Source organism: Danio rerio, chromosome 15 (assembly GCF_049306965.1).
Source record: "Danio rerio strain Tuebingen ecotype United States chromosome 15, GRCz12tu, whole genome shotgun sequence".
NCBI lineage: Eukaryota > Metazoa > Chordata > Actinopteri > Cypriniformes > Danionidae > Danio > Danio rerio.
In genome coordinates this window covers 45,856,854-45,867,451 of record NC_133190.1, presented here as the reverse complement: position 1 = coordinate 45,867,451, position 10,598 = coordinate 45,856,854, and the positions used below count along the sequence as shown (strand labels likewise).

Genomic DNA, 10,598 nt, shown 5'->3' with positions numbered 1-10,598 from the left:
AACGTCAAGGCGCCTAGTACAGGGACAACTTACAATAAGATAAGACACAGTTACAAAACAGAATATTTGGAGAGTGACTACATGGATATTTCTTTCAGCAATGGACCAGCTGGGACTCGAACCAGTGACCTTCTTGCTGTGAGGCGACAGTACTAACCACTAAGCCACTGTAAGACTTCTTTTCCTTACACTTCACTTAAAGGTGTCCTTGTTAAAGTGTAACTATTCATTTACTCCTGAGTGAAATTAATTAATGGCATGTACTTGTGGTAACGTAACGTGGTTAGGGTTAGAATGAGGGCTAGATTTATACATTAGAGTAATGATGCATAATTAATTGCATTTTCTACTATAGTAAGGACATTGAACATGACTAACAAGGACATCTTATAGAAAGGTCTTTTATTTAGAGGAAATTACTTGTTTAATTTAGTAAGGATGCATTAAATTGATCAAAGATGACAGTAGAGCTCATTTGTATTCCTCTACATGCTGACAATCAGTCAAAAACTCTCGGACAGATCATGAACTGTCTTGTTTCTATCTCAAAATGACAGTATAAAAAAGGTTTTGCAGGTGCTGTTCAATGTATTGACCTAAATTGAATGTTTTTTTTGTTATCAAATATTCATATTTTAGTCAAAATAAAGTTGCAGTTCACTTATAAATGTCAGTAATAAATATAAATGCCCAACTCATTTTAATTTGCCAATAATTATTGCGAACCCGAACCCTGTATGTTTTCATTTAAAGGGAAAGTTCACCCAACAATGTCAAATTTAATAATATAATTAATATTATAATTTACTTTCCCTAAATCCTGTGCATAAATTCAACAGTTTGTATGAATAAATTTAGAGAAGCAGAGTAATTGATTTCTTTTTATACTACTACACTCACCGGCCACTTTATTAGGTACACCTGACCAACTGCTCGTTAACACAAATTGAGTTAACTGCCAATCACATGGCAGCAACTCAATGCATTCTGGCATGTAGACATGGTCAAAACGATCTTCTGCAGTTCAAACTGAGCATCAGAATGGGGAAGAAAGCTGTTTTGAAGGGGATTTAAGTGACTTTGAACGTGGCATGGTTGTTGGTGCCAGATGGGCTGGTCTGAATATTTCAGAAACTGCTGTTCTACTGGATTTTCACACACAACCATCTCTAGGGTTTACAGAGAATGGTCAGAAAAAGAGGAAATATCCAGTTAGGGGCAGTTCTGTGGGCACAAATGCCTTGTTGATGCCAGAGGAGAATGGCCAGACTGGTTCCAGCTGATAGAAAGGCAACAGTAACTCAAATAAGCACTCGTTACAACCGAGGTCTGCAGAAGAGCATCTCTGAACACAAAACACGTCCAACCTTGAGGCAGATGGGCTACAGCAGCAGAAGACCACACCGGGTGCCGCTCCTGTCAACTAAGAACAGGAAACTGAGGCTACAATTCACACAGACTCACCAAACTTGGACAATAACGATTGAAAAAAATGTTCCATACTGCCTTGTATCAACGATTCAGGCTAGTGGTGTTATGGTGTGGGGGATATTTTCTTGGCACACTTTGGGTCTATTAGTACCAATTGAGCATTGTCAACACCACAGCCTACCTGAGTATTGTTGCTGACCATCTCCATCCCTTTATGACCACAGTGAACTCATCTTCTTATGGCTACTTCCAGCAGGATAATGCACCATGTCATAAAGCGTGAATCATCTCAGACTAATTTCTTGAACATGACAATGAGTTCACTGTACTCAAATGGCCTCTAAAGTCACCAGATCATAATTGAATAGAGCATTTTTGGGATGTGGAGGAACAAGAGATTCACATCATGGATGTGCCGCTGACAAAACTGCTGCAACTGTGTGATGCTATCATGTCAATATGGACCAAAATCTCTGATGAATATTTCCAGTATCTTGTTGAATCTATGCCACAAAGGATAAAGGCCGTTCTGAAGGCAAAAGTGTGTCAAACCTGGTACTACTAAGGGGTACCTAATAAAGTGTCCGGTGAGTGTATATTTAGCAGAATAATTACATTTTTTTTAAATAAAGAAGATTACAAATATCAAGACATTTATTGTACATGCTTAGAAAAATTAAGCAAATTGAATGAGAAATCAGTTGATTACTGTTTATATTCAGGCGATATTTATATTAAAATGATTATTTCTCGAGTATTATTCTTTAAATCAAGCTAAAAGGCCCCTTTTGACTCAGATTTAAAGAATTAAAAGAGTTTTTCAACACTTATAGGGGTTTATGTAGTATTAAGATTTAAGAAGATTTTAAGATTTTTTTAGGAAGTATTAAGCAATTAAATTAATTTAGCTCAAATTAAAAAGTTTTCAGACAAATTAGAATTATAAAAGTAATTTAAATACAATTTAATGATGTAATCAGTTATTAATCATTTTCATTATTAGTTTTTTACCTTACCCAACTCTTCTCCCATAGTAATTATATACGCAGTAACTGTGTGATGAGATGCGTTTAGTTACTGACAACCAAACATGCTGTTCAGCAGGAAAAACAAACAAACAAATGTGTATGGCTTTCAATGACCTGAAGGTGAGCAAATGATGGCAGAACTTTCATTTTTTAAATTGTACTGTCTCTTTAAGAAAAAAATAATAACAGATTGATGAAGATTTCATGTCGTGCATGCCAAGTTTGCACAGAAACATGACACAAACAGAGGAGCATGGTGTGAACAAATGCTTTATTTACCTCTGCCACGTCACACATGACCTCATCACACGCACAAGAAACTGAAGGACTGAAAGCAGAACTAGCGGGAAAAAAAGTCCTGTGTGTTCATCTGTTGAAGAGGTAATGCTCGAGTCGCTAACCAGGAGAAACAAACTCGCTGGGTTTACTAAAATAGGTTTATATATTCATATATACACGCTGGAGCACTACATTGACTAAACGCAACCGAGGAATATAGTTGTTTCAAAATACTTTATTTCATGACAGAACTTCAAACAGTAAATATATGGCGGGTAAAATGAGTGCTGAACACGTCATGATTTTTCTTAGTGAATATTTTACTGTAGGTGCTGTTGACATGATTGACAGATTTTTTTTTGGTAAAAATCCAAAAAGAAATGAAACAAAACTAATATATAAAGAGTTGAGATGCAAAAACCTCTAAGTGCCGTCGGATTTTTCTCAGCCTTCTTTGTTTATGTTGACATATTTCATTTTAAAGAGCATAAAATGAAAATAAAAGTGCCATAAAAGTGATATTACTGAACATACACACAGGAGCCTGATAAAAATGCTCATTATAGAGGAACATTTTCTCTATATTTTTATATTTTCCTCTATAATTTTGGCGTGTGGTGTGCGGTCTGGCGCAAAATGGCTGCCGTCGCGTCATTCAGGTGGATGCTGCACACTGATGGTAGATGAGATTCCCCCAATGTGAGTAAAGCGCTTTGAGTGCCCAGGAAACCGTTATATAAATGTAAGGAGTTATTATTATTATTATTAATATTATTATTAAAATTTCAGACAGCATTTAGAGGTTTTCTCATCTGAACTCTTCATATTATGTGTGATAATTGTGTGTAATAATGCAATGACGCAAGGAGAAAGTACTGAACTTATTCATTCATTTTCCTTCGGGTTAGTCTCTATTTTAGGGGTCACCACAGTGGAATGAACCACCAACTATTCCTGCATATGTTTTATGCAAGAGCTGGCCTTCCAGCTGCAACCCAGTACTGGGAAATACCTATACACACTCATTCACACACACACACATACACTTATACACTAAGGCTTTTTTTGGTAAGGACAGCTTCAAGATGGCTCTTGAATGGAGAATGAAACTACACTCATTGCTCAGGTGTGATTTATTTATATATTTTTGTCTAAAAATATTGACTGTGATGTGAGTTTTGATCTCTAATTCTTATTTTCTAATATATTCAGGTCAGGTGATTGCCTGGAACGTTCTAGAAGCTCTGAAAGCATTCAAGAGTTTTCTTGGCTGTGTTTTGGATCATTGTCTTCCTGAAATGTCCAGCCTGGTTTCATCTTCATCTTCTGGTAATTTCTGAAGCAGATAATATAAATTTACACTGACTACTGAGAGATTTCAGCTGCTGTCTGGTCTTTCCATGGCATATTACACCTTCCGTTCTTCATGTGTTCAATACTTTTTTACTTCGCTATTTCATTTTACTAAACATAACTTAACTTCTATACCAATTAGTTTTGATTTCATTGTATGTATGGATTGCTTTAGTTGTTACTGACATCTGGTGACAACTTCAAGTAAACAGCACCTTCAGAAATATGTTTTCTAAGTAAAACGATGACAAGTTCAATACTTATTTCACCCTCTACATGAGTTATCTACATTTCAGGGACTTTTTCTCCAGCATCAGAGTCTGTTTCGTCAGCGTCGTCGCTTTCCGGATCCAAAAGCCGCAGGATTTTCATCATTGTGCTGTTGTCTATTCCTGTAGCCGCGTTTTCGTGCTCCGCTGGTGGTTTTTCATAGTAGTTTTGAAGGTTTACTGGTTGATCTTCGTCACGAAGTGGCGCCATACGTGTGTGTCTCTGCATTTCGGTTGCCAGATAGTTAGCTAACTCATCTTCCTCGCCGGCGGTGTCGTCGTAATCATCCCTGCTTGTTTGCCTTTCATAATAACGTTCATTTCTTGCTTGCGTTGGTCTTTGGTTTTGTTGCGCTGCACTTGCCAGCTCGAGGATGCTCAGGATGTCCTGAGCGATGTCTGACGTTTCTATTGGCCGACGATGTGGCGCTGAAGGGAATGTTTTGTGAGCATAACCCGTACGTCCTGGTAAATCCTTCCTGTTTTCGTTTCGAAGAAGCTGAAGAAGTTCCTCCGGAGGAATTCTGAGCTTCTGTGAGATTTTGAGTATCTCCGATAAAGACTGCACGGGTTTGACTTCCCTCTCCTCCACGTTTTCTTCCTCCTCATCTTTTTTCTCAACCTCCTCCTCCTCATCCTCCTCTTGTCTTTTCTGCTGCTCCTGCTCTTTCTTTTCCAGCATTTGCAGAAGGTAATAATCCACAAGCTTCGCCATGTCCTCAGGCTCCTCCTCCTCCCTTTGTGTCTGCAGCCAATCAGATTGAAGGGATCTCTTCCCATCATCATCTTCATCATCATCCTCAAGGTTGCGTGTGAATCCGTGCCTCTCTCTTTCTTCCTCCTCGCTCTCCATTTGCTCCTCCAGAGGCGTCCAATCATCAGTTCCCATGATGTCCTCCAAGACCATCTTCCTTTGCCTGTATAAATCTTCATCATCTTCATCATCATCACTTCGTTTGGTGTTGGTTTTAGATGAAGCGATTCCACTCAGCTCCTCGAACACAGACTGTAGGGTCGCCAGCTTTTGTGGCGTATACTGCTCTTCTGCGTTCTCATTGGTCCGTTTAAGCGGCTGATCGTCCTCAAACATGATTGGATACTCTCTGTAGCGTCTCCGGTTTTCAGCCCACGAGTTTCTCCCATAGTTCCCATCATCTGTGTCCACCTTCACTTGTTGTTTTGGTCTTGCGAACTGGTGGTATCTCGGAGCGGCAATGACCTTCTGTGGTGTTTTCATGTGTTCTTCGGTTTGCTGTAGAGTCGTAAGCACGGCTTGAAGCAACTCCTGAGTGTTGTCCTTCTCTTCCCTTCGAGTTGGAGATGCCATTTTAAGCATTGAACGCACGCTCTCCATGTCATCTTCTGCGTCTTGATCTGATTGGTCAGGATCTGCTGGAGTCCTCTCGCTGAGGCTTTGGATGTATCGTAGAGCTCGGAGCATCTCTGCGCTGGGAGGAGGGCGCAATTGGGATGGGGGTCCATAAGAAACGGGTTCAGTTCCACTAAGGCGATGCTCTCTCAGTGTGGCTCCTTGTGCTAGGTGTATCAGGGAGAGAAGTAGGGGCAGAAGAAGCAGCGAGGGGACGAGGAATACGCCTGCTGCGCAGCATCGAGATGACGACGAGGATGACGACATGCTTCACCTGAGAGCGGGAGGGAGAGATGGTCAGTCAGACAGATTTACATGAGAGAGAAAAACATGTGCTGAAGCTGTCTCTTGGGCGGTGGTCCTTTTAAAAGGTGATAAAATGGCTAGTTTGTGCACTTTAAGGGTAAAAAACTAAGGTGGAAAGGGGCCATTTAACCCATTTTGGTCAGTCATTAATTTTTCTTCAGCTTAGTTTCTTATTCATCAGGTTTCACCACAGTGGAATGAACTGCAAACTATTCCAGCATTTGTTTTACACAGTGGATGCCCTTCCAGCTGCAACCCAGTACTGGGAAACACCCATACACACTCAAACTCATACACTACGGCCAATTTAGTTCATCCAATTCCCCTATAGCGCATGTGTTTGGACTGTGGGGGAAACCGGAGCACCCGGAGTAAACAACATGCAAACTTCACACAGAATTGCCAACTGGTCCAACTGGGACTCGAACCAGCGACCTTCTTGCTGTGAAGCAACAGTGCACTGTGACGCCCTTTATGACATTTATATTCACACTCAAGTTTGTTTGCTTTTTTGATTTTTTTTTTTACATTTATTAGTTTGTCATTTGAAAATTGGATTTTATTTCAAAGATCTGTCTTAATGTTTTCATGCCTCTTGTTTTGGACCCCATTGACATCAGTGTATACACACACAAACACATGTAAACAAACACATAGCTTGAACTGGTTTAACATTAGGCTCTTTCTGCATTAACAAACTCAGTTACGACGAGTGTGCATGGTTACAATAGTTTGTTAAGCAACACATGTTTGCGCGTGGGAGCATTCGCAATGTTGCCTCCGACACATGCGCACACACAAAAAGGCACACTCACACAAAAACACACACTCAAACACAAACATACATACATTCCAGGCAAATCTGGGTATTTTGTTTGGCATGCAACTCTATTAGTTTTATTGTTGTACTTTGTTTTTTTGTTTTTTTTACTTTAGATCAATGATTTTTCGCCCCTCAATGTTTTGGACCCCATTGACTTCTAGTGTACAAAGTACAAACAAACACATAAACTCCACACAAAGTGATTTAGTTGGCATGCAAACTCAAAAAATGGTTTCATTTTTAATGTCTTCATTATTTTGGACCCCCTTGACTTACAATATACACACACTCCAGGCAAATCAAGGTGATTTATTCAGCATGCAAACTCAAAAAGAAAAGTTTTGTGGGTAAATAACAATTTTGCATTTCAGTTTTTGACTTCAAGATGGGTGAATATTCTTTATTTAATTATATAATATATATTTTATATTCGTTGTTTTGGACCCCATTGATTTTCAATGTACACAAACACACGCACGAGCAAAATCAAGACTATTTATTTGGCATGCAACCCCAAGATTATGCTTTTATGCTTAATCTTAAATTTCGTTATTATTCAGTTTTTCTCATCACATGTTTTTGAATGTCTTTGTTGTTTTGGACCCTATTGGCTTTGCACATGCATTCCAGGCAAATCAAGGTGATTCTTTTGGCTTGCAAACTCAAAATTAAAAGTTTTGTGGTTAAATTAGATTTTTTTTTTTTAAATTCAGTTTATGACTTTAAGAAGGGTGGATTGATATTTTATACATTTATTATTTTTTTACATTTAATTATATATTATGTTTTTGTTGTTTTGGACCCCATTGACTTTCAGTGTACACACTCATGTGCGTTCCAGGCAAGTCAAGGTCATTTATCTGGCATGCAAACTCAAAATAAATTGTTTTATGGTTCAATAACAATTTTGCTTCAAGATGGGTGAATTGATATTTTAGATTTTTTTTTATTTATTTATGTACTTTTTATATTTGTTGTTTTGGACCCCATTGATTTTCAGTGTACACACACACACACACACACACACATGCAAAATCAAAACTATTTATTTCGCATGCAACCCCAAAATTATGCTTTTATGGTTAATCTTAAATTTTGTTATTATTCAGTTTTTCTCATCACATGTTTTTTTAATGTCTTTTATGTCTTTGTTGTTTTGGCCCCCATTCACATTCAGTGTACACACACATGCATTTCAGGCAATTTAAGGTGATTTATTTGACTTTTCAGTTTTTGACTTTAAGATGGACGAATTGAAATTGCATATTTCTTTATTTAACTCAATATGTTTTTTAGTCATTGTTTTGGACCCCATTGACTTTCAATGTACACAAACACACCTATGTTCAAAACATAGACTATTCATATGCATCCCAACCACAAATTATGTTTTATTCTTAACCTTGAATTTTTGTTAAAAGTTTTTCTCGTAAAGATATGATCCTTTTACTCTCCACTGTTTTAAGCCTCACTGAATTTCAGTACATGGACAAAACATTCATAATACTGATTTTTCCTTTTGTTTTATTGTTTTGTTATGCAAAGCAGGAAAGTAAGCTGACGTTACTGTGAGTAAATGATTACAGAATTGTTCCAGTCTACTGTTTATCGGTTATAGGGTAACAAAGAGCTACCATTACATTACCATTGTTTACAAGGCTAAATCTCCCATTACAGTCTACACTCCTTTCTCTATTCCTGTTTGTATACCCCCCCCCCCCCCCCCTCTCTCTCTGATTTTCTGACATCTGTTGAAAGCCTGTTGATGAGTGTTTACGGAGCACTCAGTGCGTGCGCGCGCACCCTGCGCTGAAAATCTCATTAGTTTCTAAATTGCTACCGCGACTAAATGAGTCATACCCCGTTGCTACGGGAAACCGCGCGATGATCCGCACTGCTGTTGAACCGCAAAGTGCCGTCAAACGGAGACGACGAGGAGCCCGGGGCACGGCAATCTGCTTACTTGAAATCTCTCCGATGCACAAGCTCGATATTCAAGTGCAAATACAGTATGTAGAACTTTAACATCAGAATTGCTTTTAAAATGTGCGTATAATTGAAACATCACATCTTTGTCGAATTAAAATGAACACAAGCTTTATGAGCTGTTGAGATTTTCATATTCAATTGCGAAGTTTACGACTTTAATGAATTCAGAACTTTTTAAAATACGCGTGCTTGTCTGTTCCTGCTGGCGAACGCGCATCTCTCGGTTGCGCGCAGCAGGTTGCTTATTAAACAATCCATATACGCGAGTGTAATGAGATAACATTGATAACTAGAGATGCAAAAATGCATAAAGGAGTGTTTAAATATGAAAACCCGCTTACCTTTGCTTGAGGTCTGCTTTAAATGGGAGTCGTGAGTGTGTTGCGCATCTCTCGGTGTGTGTTTGAGCGAGTTTGGCTCTGGATCTGCCTCAGCACCGCGGACAGCTCCGCCCGTTTGAAGACACGCCACCTGACTCGTGCGTCACTGAGACAACATACGCAAAACCGGCCACACACACACATATGCACGCACACATACACTCCAGGCAAATCAAGGTTATTGTGTGGCGTACAAACTCAAAATTATTGGTTTCATGCATAATCTTGAATTCATTTTATCATTCAGTTTGACATCAAGATTGGTGATCCCTTACAAAAGCATTTCTTGTGACGCCCGAACTGAGGAGGAGGGAGAAGGGAGAAGGGAAGGATGGTTTTTTTTTTTCCAAAAACGAAGATGAGGAATGAAGTTTAGGCTGGATATTTATATTAAATTTAGAGTGATCCGATTGGCTAGTTAGTGATTAGTGATAAGGATCAGCTGTAGTCAATTCTATCACGTGCTCCTCTCGAAATTAGTTTGGGAAACTTCACTTAAAAGGGTTAAAAGTGTGTTCATAATTTTTACTTTTAATTATTCACCAATTCCTACCACTATAAGGAAGCCTGCGTATTACTTGTGGTACACGCACCACAGTTTGAGAACCACTGCTTTAACCAATACTTTTCCTAAAGGAAAAATACTTCCAGAACCAGCGTAGCTGAACAAGTATGCACCCCAAAGCACTCTATTCATGTGCAAACTATGATCATTTTCCTTGAAAAGCACACAGACGCCTCTTTGATTAGATGTTTCATCGGCAAAAGGATCTTGGTAAAGATGCCTGCTAAACACTCATCATGACCTCCTGTTTTCATGTGAAGTGGAGGCTCTTGAGTTTGATTGTGACTTTATGATAATAGACGATCACTGAAGAGCAAATATACTTTGCTTTAAAGCCCTGCATACATACTCAGCCTACGATTTTGTGAATCTGCAAAAACTTACTTAAACTTTCTTGGTAGTAATAACACTAGGGGGCAGTATGATGACAACAACTTTTGTTCCTTTTCACATTAATGATATTTACAGAGACATGTTACATGATGAAACTAAATTGGCCGTAGTGTGTGTGTGTGTGAATGTGTATGGGTGTTTCCCAGTACTGGGTTGCAGCTGGAAGGGCATCCGCTGTGTAAAACACATGCTGGAGTAGTTGGCGGTTCATTCCTCTGTGGTCACCTCTGATAATTAACAGTTAATGGTGTCTATTATTCATAATTGAATATATTTGCGCCACTAATATACCGACAACTTTTCTGGTGCGGTCAGTTTGCTCGGTAGCTCACCTTGTATGGTGTTGAACTTGGGATGCAGAGTGCTCTGGTTCGAGTCCAGCGAAACACAGTGGCTGTTTCTCAATATGCGTT

The 10,598-nt window shown here is 38.9% G+C and overlaps 1 protein-coding gene across 2 annotated transcripts; it reads right to left on the bottom strand.

The window, feature by feature from the left end:
* Window positions 1–2,711: 2,711 nt before the first annotated feature.
* On the bottom strand, window positions 2,712–9,274 carry scg2a (secretogranin II a). 2 transcript variants are annotated; one of them, XM_073923322.1, is made up of 2 exons: window positions 9,189–9,274; window positions 2,712–6,003 (listed from the first exon to the last, which is right to left on the bottom strand). In XM_073923322.1, the coding sequence occupies exon 2, from the start codon at window positions 5,994–5,996 to the stop codon at window positions 4,377–4,379; it is 1,620 nt and encodes a 539-aa protein (XP_073779423.1). In that variant the 5' UTR covers window positions 5,997–6,003; window positions 9,189–9,274; the 3' UTR covers window positions 2,712–4,376.
* Between the last annotated feature and the right edge of the window lie 1,324 nt (window positions 9,275–10,598).